The 27894-nt window shown below is 42.5% G+C and overlaps 1 protein-coding gene across 2 annotated transcripts in view; it reads right to left on the reverse strand.

Annotated features, from left to right (window-relative positions):
* The window catches only part of EEFSEC (eukaryotic elongation factor, selenocysteine-tRNA specific), a 170053-nt gene extending 146661 nt beyond the window's left edge, over window positions 1–23392 (reverse strand). For both annotated transcript variants that reach the window (XM_081900475.1, XM_081900476.1), the window contains exons 1-2: window positions 23288–23392; window positions 21363–21775 (exon numbers count right to left, since the gene is read on the reverse strand). In XM_081900475.1, the coding sequence (XP_081756601.1) occupies window positions 21363–21672 (310 nt within the window). In that variant the 5' untranslated portion in view covers window positions 21673–21775; window positions 23288–23392. The remainder of the gene's footprint in view (window positions 1–21362; window positions 21776–23287) is intronic.
* Window positions 23393–27894: the final 4502 nt, after the last annotated feature.

Consider the following 27894-nt stretch of genomic DNA (forward strand, 5'->3'; position numbering starts at 1 on the left):
CAGCTCGGGCAGGGAATCCTTGGTGCAGCGGGGAGGTCGGTACACCAGTAGGAATCCTGTACTGCCCCTATTGCCCAACTTCCAGAACATGCACTCAGAAAACTGGGTCTTCCCAATAGGACGCCTGGTGCAGACTAATGACTTCCTAAAAATCACTGCAACCCCCCCTCCCCGCCCACATGACCTGGGTTGCTGTGCGTAAGAGAAACCTGGTGGGCAAGCAGCGGCAAGGACAGGCCCATCTGCTTCATCCAACCAGGTCTCTGTCACACATGCCAGGTCAAATCCTCCATCCACAATCAGGTCGTGGATGGCAGTGGTTTTATTCATCATTGACCTGGCATTGCACAGCAACACTTTCAGGTCATGTGGGTTTCCCTTGCTGATTACTGTATCCTTCCGGTCAGGACCAGACCTGGAGGCAGGGATAGTCCTCAAACAACGACTAAACCTGCCTCCTCGGTAATGACATGGTCTGGTCTTAGCATAACTCCTCCTCCTGCCCGTAATCACTGAGATCGGGTATCCCAATACATCTCCCCCTGTGGAACCTGTCCCACCCAATCTATTGGCTGAGGCCCACTCCCAGGCAGCCATGACCCTTCCCCTTAAAAGGCAAAATACAAACTATATAATAATTTAACAGAATAATAATAATAATAAAACAAAACAGAACAAAACAAAACAAAGCAAGGAACAATACTGCTGACTCAGTGCTTATCCCACCCCAAGCAAAAATAAAATAATGAAATAATATAATATTCTAAAAAACAACAACCACCATTTAAAATGCTGCAAATTAAAAGCGATTAAAACATTTAAAACCATTTTGTCCATTGCTGCCGGTAGCTGCTCAGGCCTCTAAACTGTAGTGGTAGTGCAGGCCCCGCCCCCTAGGCCGGATGGAGTTGGCAGGAGAGGGAGCGGTCTTCCCAACACTCACGCAAGCAGCAGCAGCAGCAGCCGTGTCCTGGAGGCCTCTCTCAGGCCTCTTATGCTGTGGCAGTGAGTGCAGGCCCCGCCCCCTAGGCCGGATGGAGTTGGCAGGAGAGGGAGCGGTCCTCCCAACACTCACGCAAGCAGCAGCAGCAGCCGTGTCCCGGAAGCCTCAGGCCTCTTATGCTGTGGCAGTGAGTGCAGGCCCCGCCCCCTAGGCCGGATGGAGTTGGCAGGAAAGGGAGCGGTCTTCCCAACACTCACGCAAGCAGCAGCAGCTTTACTACAACCCTAAAAGGGATATGGATTTATTTATTTATTTTACTAGCTTAGACCCACACTTGCAAAGGGCACGTGCCACGAAATCAACAGCTTAACTGACCAGCCTTCTCACTCACTGACACTTCAGAAGCATCTTGGCTGAAGCATCTAATAAATCCCAGAGCTTATTCACTACTCTGAATCATGCAAAGACCCTTCATCCTATGTAATCTACATCTCTACCACAAAGGATGTGATTTGCTGAAATACAGTTTGCAGCCAAAGAACCAGCTGTAACCCTACTGATCCTTTAAGTAATTTTATTTGTTAAATATTTATCCTACTTTCCCCCCAGGAACTTTCTACACCATTGAAGACAAGTGAACAAGACACACCCCAAACATTCTCTCTTAATACAGAAGATGGTGTTCCCGCATCAGACAGGAACCAACAAGGAGACTGTTCCCATTCATGCTTCTTGTACCACCTCACTGGTTTGTTGGCAAGTATTAGCTGCCAAATCCTCTCTGCGTTCATAACAAATTTCAGGTGTCTCGAGTAGAGTAAATTTCCACAAGACTGGCTGAGTCCCTTCTCTGCTGGCCAGACCCTCTCCTGACACTCCAGAGACAGAAATAATAAATTTCCCCAATGTCTTTGTCTCTGCTCATGTTGTTGCTTGTTCACGTGTGTTCCAGCAAGTCCCAAACTGTTTGTATTATCAGCTGTACGGTTAGTTGGAAAATACATTTTCTTTTTGCGCCATTTCGGGTGAGCTCTTGCTTGCACACGCTCTTACCCACAGCTCAGATTTGGCATAACCTGGTTACTAGAATGGAGAAAACTCAGGCCTGCTTCTGCATTCTCACATGTTCAGACCAAACACTTAGAAAATTGTACTGGCAGTTCTACCTGCGAGTCAGCTGCACAAAAGCAGCCTGCCGTGCCTTGCAAGGAAGGTAGCAGCACGTGCCTCTTTATAACAGGGTTTAAGCAGGAGAATTTTCGAATGTATTGCGTCCATCTTCTAAAATGGCTCTAAAACAGAATTAATAATAATGGCTTCTGCAAGAACTCTGGCAAGTTTACTATTGTGAGAATACTATGGCTCTGTACACGTTACCTTTTACACTGGGTCCAGGGCACTCCCACTGATGCCTTTTGAATCCATGTACGGTACACACATTACCCACTATACATACTTATCCTGTAGTTTCTTAAGAAATACTGCACTGTTTGGTGTTCTTCCCCTCAAAACAGCTTCAATCTGAAAGGAAAACCTAAGTCACATTCATTCTGTGTTAAGCTATACATCTAAGACAGTCATTGTGCACATGCAGATGGCAGCTTCATGAATAGGAGTACGGGAGGTTGCAGGGGCAGGGAAGGTAAAGGTAAAGGACCCCTGGATGGTTAAGTCCAGTCAAAGGCGACTCTGGGGTTGCGGTGCTCATCTCGCTTCCAGGCCAAGGGAGCCAGCATTTGTCCACAGACAGCTTTCCAGGTCATGTGGCGAGCATGACTAAATCACTTCTGGCGTGATGGCAGCCGGAGCGTGTGGAAATGCCGTTTGCCTTCCCCCCACAGCGGTACCTATTTATCTACTTGCACTGGCATGCTTTCTAACTGCTAGGCTGGCAGGAGCTGGGACAGAGGAATGGGAGCTCACCCCATCGAAGGGATTCAAACTGCTGACCTTCTGATTGGCAAGCCCAAGAGCATGGGTAGGCAAACTAAGGCACGGGGGCCGGATCCGACCCAATAGCCTTCTAAATCCGGCCCACAGATGGTCCGGGAATCAACATGTTTTTACATGAGTAGAATGTGTGCTTTTATTTAAAATGCATCTCTGGGTTATTTGCGAGGCATAGGAATTTGTTCATTTTTTCCCCAAAATATAGTCCGGCTCCCCACAAGGTCTGAGGGACAGCGGACTGGCCCCCTGCTGAAAAAGTTTGCTGACCCCTGCCCAAGAGGCTCAGTGGTTTGGACCACAGCGCCACCTGGGGCAGGGAAACCAAACTGTTAATGGGCTTCAGGTAAAACCATCTCCACTCCCTCTCTGGTGTGTACAGCAACAAGCAAGGGGAAGAACAAAGGGAACAACTGAACAATATATGAGAGGTGAACGATCCAATACACTTTATAAAGGAGGAAAAATAAAGCAATAAACAGAAGCATAACAAAATACAGTAACTAGTTACATAAACAAACCCTATTGTCTGCCTTCATATTCTAAGGAAGTACAGACCACATAAACATAAATAAAAGGCCAAAGGGGTTAGGAGACAACTCTCACTATTAACCTTGCTACATTTTAAGTCACAAATGCATACATAGACTGAGAAATCTTTGTCAGAGATCCACAGCCGCTTCACATAATTATGGTTCCAAATATTCCTTGATTTGTGAGCCACAACAACTAGCTAGTTTTGAAAACTGCCGCAGATATTCTAGGAATGTTTGAACAGCCACATCCCAGCTTAATAAGCCAAAATATGGGCGAGCCTTTTCGCAGTACATACAACTCCATCATTCCTTCCTCCATGGAATGAGCCAACATGCCAGAAAGTGTTCCATCAACTATTTTATCCAAACCAGGAAACTAACTGCTGCAGAATATACCAGAACATTATGCCTACTTCAAACCATGGTTTAACATCCTGACTTGTTCCAAAGCTCTTAGCCATAGTTTCCCAGTTTGAATGGAACAGGGAACTATAGTTAATGGAAGACTTCATCAATTGTTCACCAGCTTTCGTGAACGAGATGTGAAGGGTTCTATGCATTGGTCAAGGGGCACATTCATTTTAAGCCAAGATATGAGTGTCAGCCAGTCTCTCCCAACAAACTGCCCATTTAACTTCTCTCTAACCCTCTTCTGTAGCTTATGTGCTCTGCTCATTCAAATCTTGCTTCATTCCTCCAAGGAGCTCTAAGCAGTCAGTTCCCATAGGCAGTTCAAACAACCTGGTACTTCTCAATCCTACAAAATCTACATTAAAAAATAGGGTTTTTTACTACTCTTAAAGCTGGTCAAAGTACAGTCCAGGAGTTACATTATTCTTATAAATAAATGAAAAATTCTAAACCGCCAGCTCATTTTAAAAATTCATGGGGGTGTACAATAAAAACATTAAAACATCATTAAATATGATCATAGAGTAAAATACATAAATATCTGAAATCTACAGGGAACAAGTGCCTGTATTCTTCAGTTTCAATGAGACAGGGACACCTGACTCCATCTGGATTGCACCCTTGATCAAACACTGATCACAACAGGGTAACTGGAGTTGTGGTTTAATAAATATTAATATGATTATGATCATCCAAGGACCTTTAAACATCTCAGTCAGCCAGGTTGATATGCTAACAGAATTGGTTAAAGACCTTGGCTCTTTGGAAGCTTCCACTGGAATCTCTGACTACCTTCCAAAAGGGACAAGTAAATGGGGGGGGGGAATACTGATGGAGCAACATTCCTGCTTCCTCAACTCACTCGAACATCGTTGAATATTAATTGTTTTCAGACAAGGAAACCTGCTGAAATAGCTAAGTGTGGGCCAAATTCAATAAACCAACAACAGCCCCTAACAGCAAATGCTTTGCTAAGATAAAATTATGTTTAATTAAAGAGTACTGATCGCTTTTAATGAAATGCTGAAACCACCAAATGAGCTTGGATATGTAGAAACAAGCAGTTGCTTAAGCTCAAGTTTTTGGTACATAAAAGCACAGAGGGCAAAAGATGTAACAGCTGAGAGACTCTCAAGAAGCATGCAGTCTCATTTCCATATGGAGGAGGAAAAAAGTGTGCCCATGAATACATTTATTTTTGGAAAATTAATCTGTTAATTATTTTTCCTGCTGCAGGGCAAACTGGCATTTGACATCAATGTGCTTTACTCTACTACCAACTTTCAAGATTTCATCAAGCTGGTTACTGCAAACTGCTCTATGGCAAAGCCTTATGTGGCATTTCAGCTGAACTGACATCAGTTACTTTTTATACACTGCTATGCTCTGCTTGACCCCTAAAATTTACTTAAATTAGTTTTGCAAACATTACTCCTTTAATCACATTCTCCCTTAACCAGTGTCTCATATTTCCCATTCATTGAACACTTTGTTCTGTTCTATAATGGGTACCGGTATATATGAGGCTCTTTATGAGGAACAACTCAAACAGATTTTACTCATTCACATCCAAAAACTATAACAAGAATATATACATTTCCTTCCCCTCTATCAAAATAAAATAAAACTTACTGAGAACTAAGGCCATTGCCTCCTGAGAGTCACAACAAAACTGCCCTGCTGGTTCAAACAAAGGTTCCAAAATTCTGTGTCAGGCAACGGACATTCAGATATGCACCCAAATCTATAGGGCATACTTAGCAGGATATAGGGCATACTTAAGCAACATACAGTGGTACCTCGGGTTACAAACTTAATTTGTTCCGGAGGTCCGTTCTTAACCCAAAACTGTTCTTAACCTAAGGCACGCTTTCGCAAATGGGGCCTCCCACTGCTGCCACGCCGCCATTGCTCGATTTCCGTTCTCATCCTGGGACAAAGTTCACAGCCCGAGGTACTACTTCCAGGTTAGCGGAGTTTGTAACCCGAAGTGTTGTAATCCAAAGCATTTGTAACTCGAGGTACCACTGTACAATATATCATACATGTAATGGTTCTAGGGGTTGCTCGTGCGTACGTTGCCGCCACTCCTGGCTAGGTTACCTGGTTGAACCCTTTCAGTCTGGACAGCCCTTCACTTCGTGGCTGTCTCAGTCGCTGGCAGAATCCGTCAGTGGGCGTTTCTTGAACTTCTTCCAGCAAATAAGTTCTTTGACGCCAAGTCTCCTCCTACTCTCCCCGCGCGGAAGTCTTCTGCGCAGGGAGGGTGTGGGCAGCAGAGGACCCGTGCTCTCCCCGCTGGTCTCCGGTGAAGAGTCCTGGAGCCTCCTCTCCGATTCCCCCATCTGCCCCCCTTCTCCACTGGTGTTATGCCGATTTCCTTCCCCAGCAGATGGGCTGCCTCTCTCCCTACTGAAACCCTCTCCGGCATCCCTCTGGAGCCTTCCCTCCACCTCTAGCTCTGATGGCAGTTCCCTGACAATACATGTATACGTCAAGATCCCCTGAAATGCCTTATACTGAAAGGCTGGTTTCGCTACACAACTTCCACTTTTTTGCAAGAGTTCAGGTGGGTTGTCAATTACAGACTTAGCTTATTTTCTATCTGTGTGTTTCACTCCCTATTATGCCAAAGAGGGATACCACACCCTTGTGTGGTGGGCAGGCAAGAAACAACCTGCTAAAATGTCTTTAGAAAAATCATATGAAAAATATCACTTCGGCCAAATACTTGAAGAAGACCCCTAGTTCAAGCCTATAGGGCCAGGGCATGGGCTGAAGGCACATGATGCAACAACCCTGCTGAAGCTATAGAACCCCCTGGGGCTCCATCAAAGAAGGGTAAGATTACAGTTCCCAAAATTGATTAGGAATTGTGATAACTTTTATTATAGTCAAATATCACATCAGAGAAAGTTGTTTACCAGTCCTTGCATTGTATTGCAACTTTTTTGTTCCATATCAGCATCAAGTTCAAGTACTTCAGTAGTTATAATAGTAGTTACAAAATGAGTTAGATAAAATCGCTGTAAGCTGTTTTGGTGATATGGATGTTTAATCTGAAATCAAGCTAGATTTAAGCTTGTTGGTGTCTCTGACATCTTCTCTCTCTTACATCATGGATGTTGGCTTGTATTATGGATGGATGTTCTGTACAATTTTTATTATTATTATTGCTACAAGTTTGTCATGGCCTTTGGCCAGAACAATAAACTTATGAACCAAGAACTAAGAACAATTAATTGCTATATTTTCTTATTGCTTAACTACTATGACAGCATTACAAAAGCATTCAGGAAATCCTACGCAAACTTGCACTTGCAGTGTTCTTGCAATCATGTTGAATAGATGCCTGCCATTTGTTCTCCTCATCAAAAAGCCTGTTTGCTTCTCTAAGCCTCCTATAACATATTTGTAGAGTTAAGAAAATGCACTGAAAATTGCATATACAAGAAAAATAGGATAAAAATGCCAAATCTCTACAGTAGCATAGTTGTAATTAAATCATTATCGGATCTGGATTGAATGAGGAAAGGCTGAGCAACTTACAGACACACTGTACAGCAAATTATAATAATAATTATTAATAATAATTAAATTTTTATACCACTCTTAATCTGTAGATCTCAGGGCAGTTCACAACATAAAAATACAGTCTAAAACACAAAACACATGATAAAAACAAGAATACAAAAAAAACCAAAAAACACAAACCAATAACACCCCCTTTCCTCACTCCCTTCCACAAGGCATCCTACAAAGAAAAATTCATAACCCTTTTTAAAACTAAGAATGCCTTAAGTGCTTTGTAATTATTCTTGTAAGGCTTCTAACTTAGCAGCATAGCTTGTATATTACATTTAGACCATTTAAATGAGTCCATTATGAAGCATATTTCACTTAATCTTGCAGAACCTTCCAGTCTATATGTAAAGTTATTCAGTTTGGGGCATGTAAGTGTACAAATCTTAGCCGTGATCAACTACCAATCCTATGCAGATTCAGCCATGGCAGCATAGCTGTAATACAGTGGTGCCTCGCAAGACGAAATTAATTCGTTCCGCAAGTCTTTTCGTCTTGCGAAGCACGGTTTCCCATAGGAATGCATTGAAAATCAATCAATGCGTTCCTATGGAAACCGCCTTCAGACCAGGTCCGGGGACAGTCTGTCCCCCGACCTCTTCTGAAGGCCGGCGGGGGGGGGGCGAAAGTCTTTGCTTCCCCCCCGCCTGCCTTCCCGGGACAGCGGAGACTTCTCCGCTGCCCGGGGCGATCTTAAAATGCTGGCGGGCGGCAGCGCTGCCGCCCGCCAGCATTTTAAAATCGCCCTGGGACAGCGGAGGAATTTGTCCCCCCTGCCTGCCTTCATGCTGCATGCTGTTCTGAATGTTGGCGGTGGGGAGGAAAAACCCTCCTCCCACCGCAAGCCCCGGGAACAGAGGAGAAGCCCTTCGCGCCTTGTCCTCTGTTCCCAGACCTCCCACCGCAAGCCTTAGGACAGGTCCGGGAACAGAGGAGAAGGCGCGCTGCGCTTCCCCGCTGTCCCCGGAGATTTCCCTATGGGCTTTCGTCTTGCGAAGCAAGCCCATAGGGAAATTCGTCTTGCGAAGCCGCTAAAAATCGGAAAACCCTTTCGTCTTGCGGGTTTTTTGTTTAGCGAGGCATTCGTCTTGCGGGGCACCACTGTATTTATATCATAGGGCACATGTGGAGTTGCCCTACACAAGTGAAAGAAGGGCAAAAGATTCCTGCATTGCAGGAGGTTGGACTAGATGACCCTTGTGGTACCTTTCCAACTCTACAAATCTATGATTCAGCAGCAGCATCTGGTGATCTTGTACAACCCAGATACTTAGAAGAAAAGGAACTGAAATATTATGGAAGGGAATAACAAATTCAAGAGAAAGAACCTATTTAACCAGCAATTTTGACACAATTACATGTGGGTTGTTTATTTTGTAATATAAATAGAAGCAAGAAACATCTAGAGCCATCAAAGTGGCATGATTTCAGATGGAAAGTATGTTCCAAAATACCAAGAATGGGACTCAAAATATGGATTATTTCATTGTGTTACTGCTACCAATGTACTCTCTTTCCCTTCCTGAAGGGAAATTTCAATTCAAACCCATCATTTGGAATTCAATTAATAAAGATCTAAAGCCGCAATCAACAAACTGTTTAATATGGAACAAGCCCAATGCCTTTCATGGACATTCTGCCAAGTGAGAAGTTTCTGGATTGCACCTAGTCCTCTCATAAGATCAAATTGGCAGACACAGCATGCATGACAAGATAAAAGTATCATTCAAAACCTTTTCGTGAAAATTGGAATGCACCTCCTGTGAAAGCCAAGAGCTCTAACATCTCCCATTGCCTTAACAGGGCAGAGCTAATTAGTATAACAAAATAGCGCAGCATGGGTGGTCAAGGATATAAAAGTCCAGAGGCAATTAAAACTCTGGTGTGTGTGTGTGTTTTACTTTTTTACTTTTACTTTTATGTGCAATCCTCACCAGAGGATTGCACATGCAAACATCTTCATATCAGTTGTTGTATAGGAAACCACCTTTGTCTACATGAAACCAGAGAGACATTATTTCTGAAAAATTGTTTTTATGATATTCACATCACCGCTTTCAATTGTCTGGTTTTTAACCCCGTATCCAGGTTTTCCAGAAGCTGTATGGTACATACAACCTTTCTATTGCTGCTTTAATTGTATTCCGCTTTGACTGACTATATGCGGCTCTTGGCAGATATTGCAACTAAAAAAAGATCACAATCTGCATTTCCCATAAGTACTGCATCAACCCAGAGAATTGCTGTAGACACTTTATTATAGCCATGGTGCAAAGTGGAGCTAAAGGTGGGGAGCCCATGGTGGGGCTCAAACCCATGGCCCTGAGATGAAAGTAGAGCTAAGTGCACAATGCCTTCTTTTCCATGGGCATGCATGGTTAGATTTTGACCCATATGAGCCCCCTCCCCCAGATGTGAAAAATGTCTTATATTTGCAAAGAATAAACCCTCTGTGCTCCACACCACCAATGAAATGCCTCTCCAGAAGGTCAGAGGACCTCCTGAACAGAATGAGATAGAGAACAGAGCAATGCGGGCGAGAGGGGAACCATCCAAAATTGGGGGGAAGCACCTTGCATGAGGAAAGCTCTGCTTGCACATGCTGCCTCCACCCAACCTTGGGTGATTCCTCCTTCCCACTGCAGCTCAGGATAATCCCCCAACTTCTGGAGAGGCTTTTCAGGAAGCACAAGGGGGAAAAGACTGCAGGAATCCAAGTCGGTTACTCCTCCTATGATACTTCAGTAGGACACATGACTTTAGAGTGTTATCACTGCTTCTTAAGTAGTATCCAACTAGAAGGGTTTCTTTCATAACCTGACTGCAACTGAGGAGGCGGACACTCTATGCCACAAGCACTTAATTTCCACAGCAATCTTCATGCTCCAGTTTGTTTTCTTCCCCACATAATACTGTATTCATCACTACGGAGATATCTTCCATTATTAGAGCTTTTGTTTTTGTTTTGTAAGCAGTGAATCTATGCTAATTCAAGTTTTAAAAAAGTAAGAAATCCAAGTATGTGAACTGATAAGGAGAAAGCATTTGAAGTATGTAAAATCATGGAATCATAGAACTGTAGAGATGGAAGGGTCATCTTGTCCAACTCCCTGCAATGCAGGAATCTTTTGCCCAAGGTGGGGCTCAAGCCTACGGCCCTGAGATTAAGAGCCTCATGCTCTACCAACTAAGGTGTGCAAACATTAATGGTGCAAAGAAAGATAGCTGTAATTGGACGCTATGACCACATTATATCTGTGCTTCATTAACTCTGCTGGCTCCAGTTTATTCAAGGCTCATTTCAAAGTACTAATTTCAACCTTTAAAGCCCTACAGAGCTTGGGACTGGGATCCCTAAGAACCAGTTGCCTTCACATTTACCTGCTCATGAACTAAAATGTTTGACCACGTTCCTTCTTCAGGTGCCCCCGTTACCCGAGGCCTGGGCCCAGGGGAAAGCGTACTATTGGACAATGGCATCCAATCAATGACCTGCAAAGGCCTTCTTATGTTCCCAAGTTCCTAAACCTTCTCTGCATTTCTGTTATGCCACGTTGCGTTTCTTTTATAGATTGTAATGGTTTAATACTTGCATTAATGTATTTGCTTTATTGAAACTTTAACTTCTTGTAAGCCCCACCCCCCTGCAAATCTGGCGGAAACGCAGAGAGGAATACCACATAATGAAACAAAATGCACTGAAACTGCTGGCTTGGACACACCATATAAATCAATTTTGGGTTCTGGAAAAGCATACTATGTTGTTTCATCCATACATTTCCTCTCTATATCCAGTGCCACAAGAATAAAAAGTATACTTTTGGAGCTTGTGCGCTTCTGCAAAATATAATACTATCAAACCACTAGTACTATGGAAGTCGTTGTATATGAGGGACCCAAATGCAACAGAAGCTCAACATTCATTCACAGTATTATTCCACACTTTTGCTCCTACTGTAATAATTCATACACCAACACGTAGGTACAAACTCCTCCAGAAGCCCAACCCTGTGGTGTAAACCCTTGTTCACTATTCCACACTTGGTTATACTGAAACCAAACCATGCATAGTCATCATGGCCCTTCTCCAATAGTAGTCAAGATGCTACAACAGCAGTAAGCAAATGCCATAGCAGATTGAGGCATACCAGCGGTAGTTATTTGCCTGTTTAAAAGCCACGCTTTAAATCATTTCACATACTAGAATGTCAGAGTGGATAACCGCTGCCCGAACACCACTCAGAATCCTCCAAAGTCAACCACAGGTTCAGGTAATTGTGACCTCCCGCTTTACAACAGAAATGCATAATTTCCGTATTGGTCTTTAATGAGGGGACCACAAACTTGAAAAGAGGAAACAATTACCCTCATTAGAATTTCGCCCAAGCATGAGATTTAAACACAGGCCATGGACCTGCCAACGGGTTTAGGGGGTCTCTCAATGGAGATAAAATTGCTCTGAGGATGGGGGTGGGGAAGACCCAATGACAACATCAGTCAGCTAGAGACTGTGCTTTGTCTTTAGAAAAAAGCTGTCAAATATAAGGAATCTGTAGTGCTCCCACTTGTAAATGACATACATGCATAGACACAGCACAATTTCTTTCTTTTGTTCCAAAGCAGTCTTTCCTTACTTCTGAAGTCTTGTCCAGTGAAATACAATGCTTCCCGCAGCACCACCATGGAAATAAGGGATGGACTTTGTTTAGCGAAAGTACACTTAAAGAACAAAAACAGCGACAGCGACAAAAAATAGGCTCTTTCATGCGCATGCTTCCCAAAGCTCATGTGCAGACACAACATAAGTCTTCACATATGTTCAAGTAGAAGATACAAAAACAACCTTCCAATAAAGCGCACAACAGTAAAAAAATCCATCTGTCTGCACAGGTTCATGTAAGTCATCAACGTGTCACAGGTTAACTGAAAGCAGGGTGTGGAAGGATTGTTTTGTAGTTTACAAAATCTTCCAACCCTGTCACCTGCTGGACTGCCTTCTTCTTCTTTCCTTCTTACAAAAGAAGATTCTTTCTGTATTCATGCAACCCAAGAAGGAACTGTTTAGAAGCCTGGAATAGAAAGCTTTACAAAGCCGATGGGCAGGGATTTTTTCCCCAGCCGGAATTTGCTGAAGTTCCAGCAACTCTCAGGTGGGCACCTTTGCCATTCTAAGAGAAGGAGGGAGGTGGTTGTAGTGAGTTCCAGAAAAACAGCACTGCCTATTTGGTTGCCATCTGTAAACAAAGCTAAATAAACCAATGGCATCTGCTTTTCATTTCTGCCTGACAAGCAGTACGATGCTAACCACGCTACCACGTAACAGTTCTTCACGAAGCTTACTTCCAAGCGAACGTATTAAAGCTTGGAATGAAAAAGCCCCAGCGACACCAAAGCCTGCATGTGCTTTCATCAGCAAAAGGTGGTTCAATAACATTGCCTATTTCTTACTCTAGATTAGGGGACCGGAGATCAAAGGATGTCTCATTAAAGCCAGAGAAAAGAATAACCTGAAAGCAGATGCAGGAATAAAAACTTCTTCTTTGGGGCATCACAGAAAAGATTATCCTTTAGGAGATTCCGTTTTCCAGCTTCCCAAAGAAGACCAAATTAAAGGCTTGCACCCAATAAACTATCAATGCGCAGGGAGGGGGGTGTTTCGGAAAGCAAGCTGAAGAGATGTGCTAATCCTGCTAAGATTGAAAGCCTGTAGTTCACATCAGTCACCATCTGCAAAAATTCATGTTACAGTAATAGTAAAATACAAATTCTAAAATAGTTAGAAACAGTAGTTTCTAACCAAACTCTTCTAATAGTCATAGGCATGTGCCTGTTTGTATTACACTTGCACACAAACACACAAATAAGCTTATGGTGGGCTGCAGCCACGCCAGATACTGGTAATGCTGATAGTCACAATCTAACACAGAACTAATCAGCTTGGGCTTGAAACAGAAATCATAATTCAAATTGGGACCCAACACTAATCATTTGATGTTCACTTGAAAAGATTAGATAGGCTGCGCGAGAACATTTTGGTAGAAGTGCAGATAAGAACACGGGGAACGGGAATTATTGGTATTTACTCTGCCTGTAATGCTTACGGAAGCAAACTGTTTAGAAAAGCGGCACTTCAAAATGGCTATTTAGTCTGAAATTTACAGACAGCACAGAAAACATTTTCTCACAGAATATACAATATCTTTCCCATCATATCTATCCTCTGGGCTGTTCTTGTTTTTCATTGCAGGAATCTCACTCAATTTTCTCCATTATAGGATGCAATCCAAGGTACACTATACATGCAAGAAGCCAACTGAAAATTATCACTGAGAAGGTTTGATTCTCCTCTTCCTGGCTTGCTCATGGCTGTCTCAAAATGGAGGTCTCTTGGAAACAAGAATGTAGGCAATCTGGAATAAATGTAAAAAAAGGAGCAACAAATAATCCAGATTATGGAATGCCGTCTACATAAGAACAGGCCAAAAAGCTGGATCTCTGCCTAAAAAACTCTGTTTAAGGAAAAGTGTGCCCTAGACCCTGTTGGAATTATCTGTAATGGGGGGGGGGTAGAATAACAATAATATAATTACTACTATATTAGAGGGAATTCTGGAGGTATACTATATTAAACACATACTCAGTTTGTACTTTAAAAGCTATTGGAGTATATAAGAAACATCTTAGTGCAATCTGATATGCTTTGCACTTGGCACAAATTAACTTAATGAATCTAACGAGGGGGACTTCTGGAATAGCCATTTTAAGACACTGTAGTAAGGCAGACAATATGTCTTCACCAACAAATGCAGAATCATAGAGTTGGAAAATATCTCAAAAGTCATATAATCTGTCTCCCTGCTGATGCAGGAAATTTGCTGCCACAGCTTCCCTCAGAGGGCATCCAGCTGTTGCTTAGAAATGTCTACTGAAGGAGAGTCCAACAACTTCCAAGGCAGTCCATTCTCCTATTTAAAAAAACAACAACCCCATACCATCAGGAAGTTCTTCCCATAGTTTGGCCTTTTCCATATTTACCTACACAAATACAGAGGTACCTCTAGTTACGAACTTAATTTGTTCCGGAGGTCCTGAGGCAAAGTTCTCAACTCGAGGTAACTCTTCCACGTTAGCGGAGTTTGTAACCTGAAGCGTTTGTAACCTGAGGCGTTTGTAACTCGAGGTGCCACTGTATTAAGATCTGCTTCAGAGGCCATGCTCTAGATATGTGTCCAACAGCACAGTATGGTCTTTTCAGGGAGAAATTTCTGCTTAACCAGACCATTGGTATGACTTATGTAGTATGGGTCTCTCAGTTTTTAAACAGGGGGGTGTTCAGTGTGCTCTTTTTTGTTGTAGCTAAGATTTTATATTCTATTATTATTATCTTATTATTATTTTCCAACCAGAGATATTTCACGCAGGTAGTAAAAATAAATAAATATTTAAAAACCCTTTCTTGTATTTTGAAACTGGTTATTATTATTATAATTATTATTATTATTATTACAGTGGTACCTTGGGTTACAGACGCTTCAGGTTACAGATGCTTCAGGTTACAGACTCCGCTAACCCAGAAATAGTACTTCGGGTTCAGAACTTTGCTTCAGGATGAGAACAGAAATCGCGTGGCGGTGGCGGCGTGGCGGCAGCGGAAAGCCCCAATAGCTAAAGTGGTGCTTCAGGTTAAGAACAGTTTCAGGTGAAGAACGGACCTCCGGAACGAATTAAGTTCTTAACCTGAGGTACCACTATATTGAGTCTTACGCCCTGGAGCAGCAAGAGAAAACAAATTTGATTCATATGACAGTCCTTCACATATTTATTTTATTCATTTCATAAAACTGATATACCACTTGATTGTAAGGAAGATCCTCAAAGCTGTCTATGTATTTGAAGATGGCTATCATGTCACCTCCCAATCATCTCTTTTCCTGGCTAAACATACATAATTCCTTCAATATTTCCTCAAAGGATTTGATCTCCTAACCCTCATCCTTTTTGTTGTCCTCCTCTGGATGGGTCTCAGTGCATCAATATCCTTCTTAAACTGAATAGAGTGGGGCCATTACTACTTGTGAATTTATATATCTTCCAGTTTTCTCCCTTCCCCCCCATGGTTTTAACATGTAAGAAGTCCAAGGATATTTTACACTACAGTCATCATGCCACTCCTAAATTCTGCCTCTGCTAGCTTACTTGAAGGGCTTAGAACCAAAAACGCAATATGAGGGGATGCGGAGAGTCAGAAGACAATTGGGAGTTATGGTGTTTAATTATCTCTCTTTGGTTTATTTCTGCTATGACTATAAGGGGATGTTCCCTAACACATCAATGCATGCAACAGTACTGTACTAAATGCTGCAACTTGCACTAATTTCACAAATCAGATATTACATATATTAAACCCTCAGATAAACACATATTAAACATATTGACCCCCTATCTGCAAGTGAAAGAAGAGCAGCCGATTTATTTTCCTAACTAACAAATATTTTTGCACCACAACAGTGATGGGTAGTATCCAACTACTATGTCATATTCATAACGGACATGTTCAAATCAACGGAATTAAGTTAGTAATGACTACCTTAGGTTGACTGATTTCAATTAGTCTTCTCTGAGTGTGACTTAGTAGACTTAGAAGTGACTTAGTAGTCACACTACCTAGTATTTACATAATGAAGCATAAGACATGATTCTTTCTCCCATGAAAAGAGAGGTGCCTGGACTCCAGACAAGGTTAACAGCATACTTTAAAGAGGAAATTCATCAGACAGAGTGTTCTCCACTTTTTGTTTTAAATCAAGTAAGGGAGGTGGGGGTCAATGAAAAGGAGAACCGGAATTAGAGTTTGAACTTCAAGCTATGCAGCCCTTCATTTTATTTTCTCCCAATTCTAATTCAGTGACCTGTTACCCTACACATCTATCCTAAAGATCCTACTTTGCAAGCAAACACTGCCCTCTTGTGCACTAGCATATTGAGCAGAGGGATTTTGTATGCTTTTTAAAGGTAAACGAGTAATGCCAACAGTAGATTTCTATATATTCATCCATTTTTGTTTTAGGCAGCAAGGAATATGTATTACAAGTTAAAAACAGACAAAACGCAAAACAGAAACTCTGGCCCAACCAAAGTGTTGATAAATGGGAAATGCATTTTACAGCCTGCTTACTCAAAAGTGTGTCTGCACAAGATTGCAACAGAGCAGAGCAAGCCTATGTGTGATCACTCAGAAACAGGTTTCACTGCTGTTCATTCACTGGGGCTTACTCCCCTGTAAATGCATTTAGGACTGCACTCTTGAAGAGGTGTTTCATTGCAAAAAGGACTGAACTAAGCGACTGGCAGAAAACATGAGCTGGAGTGGGTTATGATTTCCACAGAGAAAATTGGCAAAGCAGGGTGCTTGACCACTTCCTTGGCTGTCACATTCCCTCTGCAGTCTCCTCAATTTTAGATGACAAAGAGTGAATTGAGAACAAGTCAATTTGGGAAAGGGGTACATGGAAGGCAAAAGCAGAAGGCACGGGGAATTAAGGACACATGCTATCACTCACCTGAAAAATCACACTCCTTCTACACTGTTTTTCAGGAAATAAACAGTGACTCCATTTTTAAGTCCTGTGTTTGCTGCCTAACAACTAGTTTGGTCCTACAGAGGAATGCACATGTTTATTTCTCTTTTTTCCAACAGTTCTCTACATAGATCTGCCTCCAATCAGAAGCACACTGAGCTTGTTTCAAATAAACGCCTTGAAAATGTCAAATGGCACATCAGCAGAATTTCAGACCTTTTTAAAATGATTTTTTCCCATTTTGTTTTCAAAGGTAATACAGTGGTACCTTGGGTTAAGAACTTAATTCGTTCCAGAGGTCTGTTCTTAACCTGAAACTGTTCTTAACCTGAAGCACCACTTTAGCTAATGGGGCCTCCCGCTGCCGCCGCGCCACCAAAGTACGATTTCTGTTCTCATCCTGAAGCAAAGTTCTTAACCCGAGGTACTATTTCTGGGTTAGCGGAGTCTGAAACCTGAAGCGTATGTAACCCGAGGTAGCACTGTATTTCGCTAGCCCATTTCTTCACACAGACATTTTCTACAGATGACAATAGATATGCTGCCTTCTGCTGATTTGGACCATTGATCTATCTAGCATAGTACTGTCTATTCTGATTGGCTGTTGTTCTCCAGGGTTTCAGGTAGTAGCTCTTCCCAGCTCTGATCCTTTTGCATGCAAGGCTGCAAGGCAGATGCTCAATCACTGAGCTATGGTCCTTCTCCATGAGACATATTTTACAGTTCCAGTAGCCTGTAGAAATTTAGTCTATGCTGAAAATGCAAAAAAGGAGCCTAAGATGGGCCATTTTCATCATGATGCTAACTACAAAAGAAGAACGAGATCAGCTGTTGCCCTTCTCTGTATGAGTGAGGGGGACGATTCCATCATTTCTAACACCCTAATTATAAACGACTGGATATGTAGGCCAATAATGATTTGATTAGGGAGGACAGTTCGATAGGCTGAACCAGGAAGCCTAGTATGGTAATCTTACAAATAATATAAATAAGAGGGGGAAAACTGAGGCAGTAGTAATAACTCCACAATTTTCTTGATCTTCCATGACTTTAACAGTAGTTATTTGCATCAGCAAAATCCACTTTTGCTGTATTCGCCTTCTCCTCCTCCCCGCCACTCCCCACCAGCCCTTGCAAGAGTTCAAAAGTCTCGGCCCTTCAATGTATCAGGTATGAATTAATACCCTTCCTTAAAAGAACACAGCAGCAAAGTGGAAACAGACACTTGTAGGCAGCCGTCTTTGAAACGAGCTGCAGGGACAAATGGTGACAATGAAGCTCCGGTCAAAAGTAAAAAGGTCAAAGGTTCAGACAAGTGTAAGGAATTACAAAACTACAAGTTCGTCTCCGTTCCTCCCACAGGTTTAGACAATCTGGATCAAGCAGGAGCTTTCGAATTAAAACACTGCAAGTCTATTCCGGCTTTCGTACTTCCATGAAGAACAAAAGGCAATATATATTCTTGATCTGCTCTTGCAGAAGCTCTCTCGGCTAATACAAAGTCAGCAAAAACAACGGGCATCTTAAAAACAGTTTAACCTAAAACAAACAGTTCCGCAGGCAGTGCTCTGTGTGGGGGGGGCAGAAGGGAAGAAAGGGTAAGGTGAAGTAATCATGTTCTCCTGTATTAGTGCGCTGACCCTTTGTAGGGCATGAAATTAACTATCAGCAAGTAAAAAATCTGCTACTTGTTAAACTACTTTGCTACGCAGAGTGGCCTTAAAATAAAATATGGGGATTGGATTTCCTCTGAAAGATTAACTTGTATAACCTCTCAGCAGGCTTCCCCTATCACTGAACTCTAGCAGAAACTGCTCAGCACCTAATTGGAGAGATGCAGACATTTTGCAAGAATGTGCAGAATAATTATGAAAACGGGACTGGCTAGAACACCTTACCTTGACAGTCATGCCTGGTCTTGGAATACACTTTAGCACTGGCCATTTAAAGTGTATCTTAAAAACAAACAAAAAAAACTTTGATAGACATGCAGTGAGGAGGAAACTGGAGTCCAAACCCACCATTTAAATCCAACCTTGACTACCAACTTAATCTTACCGCCCAACCTTTTAGAAATGTCAGGGGTGGAACGATCTGTAGCATTCTCTATTCCTAGCATGTAGGTAAAAAATTATTTTGATTTAAAACATGATATGCTTTGTTTTCAAGGGCAAAGTCTCTAAGAAAAATGTAAGCACAGAGAATGAAATATGACTTCCATCTTCCATTCCTCTTCTGTTTTGTTACTGTTCAAATATTCTGCATTTATTAAAACATAAAAGTTTTATCCTTAAGTTTTAGTGTGTTCTCTTGCAAAGTACCTACAAGGTCAGATATTGCCCAGCATAATAGGATTGATCCTGCTATACAAAATTCATTTAGCAAAACTATCTTGACACAATGTTATTTTATCGGATATAATTTTAGTTTAAAACTTCAAGCAAAGAAACTGCCACCCTGAGAAGCATTCATACAATTCAACCAACTTGTGTGAGAATGTGATTGAACACCTATACACAAAAACCTTTTAAAACCAAGAACCTTTAGTTCTATATGCAAAATAAACAATCTTGACATCCCGTTGAAAACCAAACAAGCTATTTCTCTAAAAGGCACATCAGATTACGGGCATCTGCATTTAAGCAGGCCTTTTTCCACCAATGAAGTAACAGCAATCTGCATTTGATGAAGTGCCTATCAAAAATGTTTCACAACACTGATCAGCTTTGGTATACAGATTGCAAAACAGATCGTGTCATTCAGAACCAGGACTGAAATGGAAATATAATTTTTAAACAGGTGCCATCTCTATTATCTTTCCAGAACCAATTGAAGACTTTCCTTTTCCAACAAGCCTTTTAAGTGAAGATTTTTATCCAAGTCTGTATTTTAAATAAACTTTTATTGTTGATATTTTTATTGTTAAATTGCTTCAGGATTTTTCACGGCAAGCCACTAATAAATGAAACAAACAAACAAACATCCAGAACCTGTATATGCATGGAAATATAATTTTTAAAATCTCTGGTTGCTCCACCTGTGTCCGTGATCAAAGTAGTCATTTTACTGAGGTGCCACATTTTACTGAGGTGCCACATTTATTTGCACCCTGCCCTCTTGCCGGAATAGCAGATTGGGCAGCAGAAAAACCCCTAAAGATCAATACATAAAACCAAATCATACATCACCCCTCACAGATGAGTAAATTTCAGAAAAGGGCTGAACACTTGACAGAATCATCCGTGTTTTTAGCTGGCAACGAAAGTGCTACAACAGAGGAGCCAGATGAGTATCAAGGAGCATGGAGGTCCAAAACCAGGGTGCCACCATGAAGAAGGCCAGACACAACAACAAATACAATTCTTCAAAGGCGAAACACTGAGGAGTGCTTCTCTAGACAATATTAATTACTAGGCAGAACAATATCTTACCTTTACTAATCACTTTATGCAGAATGAATGAATGAATGAATGAAAATTGCTGGATCAAGGCCACAATCCCAGAACAATTTATCTTTATTTCTTCCCTCTGCCTTTAGCAGGGCACCTTGCAAATAATGAATGTGGGAAATGCAGCCAAATTCACTTTCAGGACATTTTTCATGCTACCCTAAACTGTGCATCTTAAAACCTGCCAAACAGAACGAATTGGAAAAACACACACTCACAATAGTAACTGGAGAGCTTTCAGGCACAATTTCCTTTGCTGTCAGTCACAAAACACTATTTTGTACAAGGAAAGGAACTATACAAGTACATTAAACATTAAGTTTAAAATTATTTTAATTGCAATTGCTTTTTGTTCTTATCATCCACAGCCAGCCATCATCTATGCTCTATTTTTGAAAAAGAGAGAAATGTGCTTCACTTTTACACGTAGTAAGAACCTCACATGCCAATTTGACTACCAAGTGTGTGGTGGAGGGCATCTTTTTGCACTAACAGGAGCACATTGGGGAGAAAAGCCTAGTCCTCCCACCCATACCCAATTTACCTTCCTTGCACAGGCATGCAAGCAAGCCACACATTCAACCCTCTCCACCATAACATCACGAGGGCAAAACGGCTCCTCCAAAAACAGCGGCACAGCAACTTCCTCCAACCACTTGGCAAGGAAGGTTTGCTATTGCAGGTCCTGCCAAGCAACCAGAAAGAAGAAATGCAAACGATTGCCTCTGCTTGCTTGCTTGCTTGCTTGCTCACTCTGTCTCTGTAAATGGTGGAATGACAGGGAGCTTTGAGCTGAGGGGGACAAGGAGGTTGAACCAGTCCTCTACCACAATCAGTAAATGAGTATACAGTCTTTGCAGAGCACAGGCAGGCAACCCACCCACCCCTGGCAGTTTTGCCTCTGTCTGCCTCTTACCTCCAATAATGGTGCGAATAAGGGAGGCATGTCCTGGGCAATCCACCAGGGTCAGTTGGAGCTCGCCAGGCTCGGTTCCCAGGTGTGGAGGCAACTCTGTACAGAGGCAGGAAAAGCCCAAGTCCAGGGTGATTCCCCGAGCTCGGCTCTGCGGGGCTCGGTCAAAGGCAGCAGTGGAACCAACAGTGCTAAGGGCCCGCGCAAGAGCAGTCTTGCCACTGTCGATGTGGCCCAGGACACCAACATTTATATTTAGTCGATGAGAGGTGCTGGGCTTCGGGACAGGAGGAGTAGCAGCTGCACCGGCCATGGATGTCTTGAAAGCAGTTCTTTTCTCTTTCAAGGCGGTCCTGCTTGCAACACCACCCCTGTGACAACACAGGCCAGGTTGGGACTGTTCCAATCACAGGAAACTGTAAAACAAACACTAATTTTAAAAAGTGGTGGGTGAGCTGTGGGAATGAGTAAGAAGTTCTGCTTCGCTCTGCTATAAGCATCCTGAATACAAAGCAGTTCTCCAATGACACCCAGCTGTACAAATTACCTTACATTCTCTCCATATCCTAAAATGAAATGCCACATTACTATGCACACAACATAGACCTAGACAGGCCTTTCCCAAAAGCCCAAGAATGCATGGCCAAGGATGACGGGGACTGTCGCACAAACCATTTGGAGTTCCTCTTAGAGGAAGGGCCATAGTTCAGTGGAGGAGCATCTTTTTATCCTTAGGTTCAGTCTCTGGCATCTCCAGATAGCGCTGGGAATGTCACCTGTCAGAAACTGTGGAGAACTGCTGACAGTCTGAATAGATAATACTGAGCTAGATGGACTTATGGTCTGATCTAGGCTAGACTTATGGTCTGATCTAGCCTGCACTTCAAGTCACATTTGCATGGTGTTGTACACAGCAGAGAGGGGGCAGGGATGTCTTCACCCAATGCACCATTGTCTTTTTCATAAAGCAACCCCACAACTCCTATTCATGAGGCTGCCATCTGTGCATGTGCTGTCATCCGCACCTGTGCAACAGCGGTCTGCAACGTACACACCTCAGCTTAACCGCAAAACAATTGCGGTTTACACTTTAAAACCGGGTGGAAGCTGGAAATTATTTTCCAAGAAACTGCAGGATAAGGATTGTGTGGATGATGTCACATGTACAGACATCTTCAAACACCAGTGGTGTGGGTGCACTGGAGCAGAAGGAAACAAGAGTGTGTACACAGTGTCAGTCTAAGGTGGCTTCCTAAGTTTCTTATTTATTTAAATTAAACAACTTGCACACCGCTTAACTTCAATAGTCGCTAAGCTGTTTAGAAACATACAATAAAAAAGAATCAATTAAATCTATAAAATGAAACTTCAGTCAAAAATGCTAGCTGGGGAAACCTAGCCAGATGGGCGGTGTATAAATAAATAAATAAATAAATAATATCATCATTATTATTATTATGGCTGGAATGGGGGGAAATGCTGGGCACCAGATTGGGAAGTGCCGTCCTCAGGTGCACTGTCAGGGCTGGGGCGGGGGGCGGGGAGAGACCCTTGCTACTTTCTCTCCCGCCACCCTTCACCCTTACCATTCAGGTAAAAAAGGGGGCTGGTTTTTCTTTCACTCGTTACAATGATTCATGTCTCCTCCCCCCTCCCGCCCTTGCGATGCAGAAAGGGACTCCCATGGGGCTTATCCACCCGGGGCTTTCGTGTGCATTGACGGTGCTCTGGAGGCTGCCCGAGCCTCAGTTTTGTGGGTGTCCTCCACGTGACGTTTCCCTGATGCAGCATCCAACCTCATGGTTTTCTGTTATGGCATTTATTTATTTTTACAGTCAATTCGGATTCCCCTGATCCCTGGGAAAATCCGAAGTTAAGGCACACATACATACAAATACACAAATAAATACAGCCCTAAATTCGCTTACCGGCCACGCTCCTGCGGCTTGCTTTCCCTTGCCCTAATCTACTCACTCAACCCTCCGCCCCCAGCCCACGCCCCCTGCAGGCTTCCCACTCCTCTTCCGCCCCGCGTTGCCTCCGCTTCCGGTATCCCTGCGAATGCACCCGCCCGCTTGCTTGGAAAGTAAGTGGCAGAGAGAGTTCGCCGCTTTTGGCTCACAGAGGGTTAAAAGAAGCGAAAGAGGCGGATTCCTAGAGAGGAAGGAAATTGGAGGAAAGGGAGGGGGGAAATAGGGTGTCCTCCAGAGCAAAGCCTCTGCCTTGCTCCTTGCCCCGCCCCCGTCCTGTCTTGGAGATGGAGCTTGACGCAGGGGAGAGGGAGCAAATAAGTTATTGCGGAGATAGTTTTCCCTCATTCTCTCTGCGCGCGGCAAGACGAACCGGCTTTTGTGTTTCCCCGGCCGGGCCCCTTCCCACTTTCTGTGCCTGGATGAAGGCGACCCACATCTTGCCTGGAAATGCTAGTGGAAAATGCATTCCCAGGAGGGGCGAGGGGGAGACCCCAAGCGGGGAGAAAGGCGTCTGTGGGGAAATGTCTTGAGAGGAACAAGCCAAATTTTGGGGATCTGCACAAGGAAGATTTAGCGGGGCCAGAAGGGCGCCATAAAACTGCCCACTGGGATTGCCCACGCTGTTAGGGAGACTGGAGCAAACAGCCGGGTAATGCTTAAGTGTGGGTGTGTGCCGGATTTACGTATAAACTGAACAAGCTAAAGGAAGAAAAAAAAACCCTGGATGTATATTTCCAAAATATAAGATAAAAAACAAATAAAATCAAACAAAACAAATAAAATATAAGATAAAAAACAAATAAAATCAACAAGCTGTAAATAAAACCAGCAACAGTGCTTTGTGTTGTGTAGGCTCCAATGCTATACGCCTGCTAGCCTGCTCACTGGTTTGCTCATTTCTATATATAGGGTGCCTACATTCTGCATGAAGGGACGCAGGTGAGGTTTTACCCACAGCGCCTAGGACTTGCCGATCGCATGGTCGGCGGTTCGAATCCCCGCGGTGGGGTGAGCTCCCGTCTTTTGGTCCCAGCTCCTGCCCACCTAGCAGTTTGAAAGCACCCCTAAGTGCAAGTAGATAAATAGGTACCGCTTTATAGCGGGAAGGTAAACGGCGTTTCCGTGTGCTGCGCTGGTGCTGGCTTGCCAAAGGAGCTTCGTCACGCTGGCCACGTGACCTGGAAGTGTCTCCGGACAGCGCTGGCCCCCGGCCTCTTAAGTGAGATGGGCGCACAACCCTAGAGTCGGACACGACTGGCCCGTACGGGTAGGGGTACCCTTTTACATTCTGCATGATTTAATACATATTTTGTTATGTGCAAATGGCTTTAGATACCTATTAGGTCCATAAATTACCATATAGCATATATTCAACACAAAAAACAGCGACAATTTGTTGTTGTCAGAGGACAGCTGGACATATAAAGGGCCCCATTCCTCCCCTAGTTAAGAATGTGTGTGTGTTTCCTTTATTCCCCTCAGTTGGTGGCATATAAGAAGGTGACATTCTTTAAACCTAGGAAAGATAAGAATTTCCCTGATGCGTGGACTCGTATAGATCTAGCCATTCCCCCGCCTTCCCCATCTCCCACTTGATTGTATGCATAGAACATATCTTGATTTAGTTTGTATCGTTTGACTACGCTTTTGCATTTTTAGAAAGTTCAGTAAAATAAAAAACTGTTGATAAAACAAAGTATGTATTTCTTCCTCCTCACAGACCCAGCAGTTCTGAAGTCCGCAACAACTCTCGCACCTGCTGTTCACCTTGAACAACTTTGCACATACAATGCTAGAGGGGGCTGTTCCGTTTACTGTGATGGAACAAGGCAGAAAATACAGTGCTCTTACCAGAGCACAAACCAGAAAGGATGCAATGCTTGCATTAAAAGAGTATACAGTGGTACCTCGGGTTAAGTACTTAATTCGTTCCAAAGGTCCGTTCTTAACCTGAAGCACCTCTTTAGCTAATGGGGCCTCCTGTTGCTGCTGCCGCGCCGCCGGAGCACGATTTCTTTTCTCATCCTGAAGCAAAGTTCCTAACCTGAGGTACTATTTCTGGGTTAGCGGAGTCTGTAACCTGAAGCGTATGTAACCTGAAGCGTATGTAATCCGAGGTACCACTGTATTAGGCATAGTTAGGAGTTCCCAGTTGTCGTGCATAATGACAGTGCTGTTATGTGGGGACTGATGTGTGGGATCCAAAGGAAGAGGCTACAGATGGTAGGAGAGGAGAGAGATCATGGAGGCCATAACCGTTCTTGAAAGGCTTTTTATAGAGGTCTGTGCCAACCTCTATAAATGTTTTTAAGAAAGGTTAGGAAAAAGGCAGGGTTTCTTCCACACTGTGCGTATGCATGCATGCTGGGCAGGGGCAGCCTGCTGCTTACCTTATTTTGTTATGTTTGAAAAAGGTGGCTCATGCTGTAGTCTATCTTTTCTGCTTCGTAGAAGGGTTTTCCACGTTGCAATAAGATGAAGAGTGGCTGCTGCTTGCCATGCTTCCTGGAGTGGCTCCCCTTCCTCTATCCAATCATTAGGCCACTAGCTGTCCTAGAAACTTTAATACCACATTCAATTCCCACTAAGTGCATATCGAACGTCAACACAAAAACAGTACTCCTTCCTATGAACATAGGCCCCTGTTTACATTTGCAAATAGATAGATAGATAGATAGATAGATAGATAGATAGATAGATAGAAGATAGATAGATAGATAGATAGATAGATAGATAGATAGATAGATACTGTAGATAGATGATAGATATGGATAGCTACATGCATTTGTAAGAAATTCAGTAATCATAAAACCACTGCTAGGAAAAACAATCCATAAAATGCCAATATCTAAATGGTAGTGGTAAAGTGGCCAACCTAAAGGAAAATAAGAGGTTCGTTACCTCAGTTCTTTACTTCAGTGGATTTGTATGAATTCACAACCTTTCACTTGTTGGCAAGTAAGCCAAATAATTACCAACTAAGGGGACTTTATGTATTTATTTTTACATTTTCTTGCATTTATATGCAGTCTTCCACCATGGAAGCCAAGGTGATGTACATGTGCATCCTAGGCAGTTGCTGACTTACACACTGTTTAGCTCCAGAAAAATAGTGGTTTCATGTACCTTCAGACCATATCCTGGGAGCTATATTACCCTGTGTTTGGAAAAAGGCAGGACCCTGTGGTTTGGCCCAGGAGCCTATGATTTATTTTCTGTAAGGTTTGGAAGACTTTGTTTGTCTGAAACTTTGGTGAACATTGCTAAAATGCACAATTGTATCAATAGTATGAGGGCCCATGAACATCCAAAGTGCATTCTGAATTCAAAAAATTAAACTGGAACTTAAGGCAGTTAGTAAATGTGAATAAATTAAACTGATAATGTACCTTTTTTGTATTGTTATTGTTGTTGCTGAATTGGAAGTAAAGATATATGTATTACACATACAACATTCCTATTTTAAGAAGGCTGGGAACATTCCAGTTCATTTTATTGGACCTCCAGGAAAGATACCCCTGCATGTGGGGTGGGGAATAACCCCCAACTTGCTATTGGTAAGGTTACAAAAATACAACCCTTTGCACTTCATAAATAAAGAAACAGAAGAGGGCACAAAAACATTTCCCCCCTCTTTTGTTAATTAGATGTAACACCCATTGCTCCAATTTCCTTTTCTATACATTAAAATGCTCCTTCACAAAATGTTGCTATTAATTGCTAGAGTTTACAAAACCTCATGGGAGCAAGGGCAGGAAGTCAGACCTTTGGGATGGGTTAAAAATGTAAAGGTCATTCACAGACTTGCACATTTTCCTCTCTCCAAAAATAATATACTATTTGACAATTTCAGGGTTCAGCATGTCCCACTGAAATTTGGAAGCTTATGTGAAACTAGGCTACGTCCTGTAATCTCAAACGTTTAGTCTATTTAAAAAAAAACTACTCTGAAGTCTCCAGCTCCCTCCTTGGGTATCACATGACGTCTGTGCTAAAAAGCAGACTGGCTGTTCAGACAAATTTTCCTTCCCCTCCACCCCATGGGTTGGTACACATACGAGAAGTTGGCAAAGTTAGTTGATTAAACCTGAAGACCAATAGGTCAAATTTTCATAGTCGTATTATTTTTCTGGTTAGTGGAATATTGAGTTATACCTAAATGCTTTAAGTAAAGAAACAAAAAAGCCCTCTCTTAATAACGTGTTGACAATGCAGAGAAATGGTTTTATGTTTGCCTTCTAAAATAATCCTACTTCCCTCTGTGGTTTCTCTTCAGTATAAATGGTATACTCAGTCAAGAGCAAGGAGAGTATTAGGCTTCAGTATTTTTTATGATGGTGTATTATAACTACATCAGTGTTAGTTTTATTTAACAAAAAAAGTTATAACAATTGTAAAAGCCTCTGAGCAGTTTACAAAAATATAAAATAAAACATTAATATTATTGATAAATTTAAAAACAGGTATCTGAAACATTCAAAGATGTACATTTGGCAATAGCTAAAAAGACATAAAGCATCTAACTTCTAATTTTATTAAATAAATTTTATTTTATGAAATAA

Source organism: Podarcis melisellensis (assembly GCF_964234715.1).
Source record: "Podarcis melisellensis genome assembly, chromosome: 2".
Classification (NCBI taxonomy): domain Eukaryota; kingdom Metazoa; phylum Chordata; class Lepidosauria; order Squamata; family Lacertidae; genus Podarcis; species Podarcis melisellensis.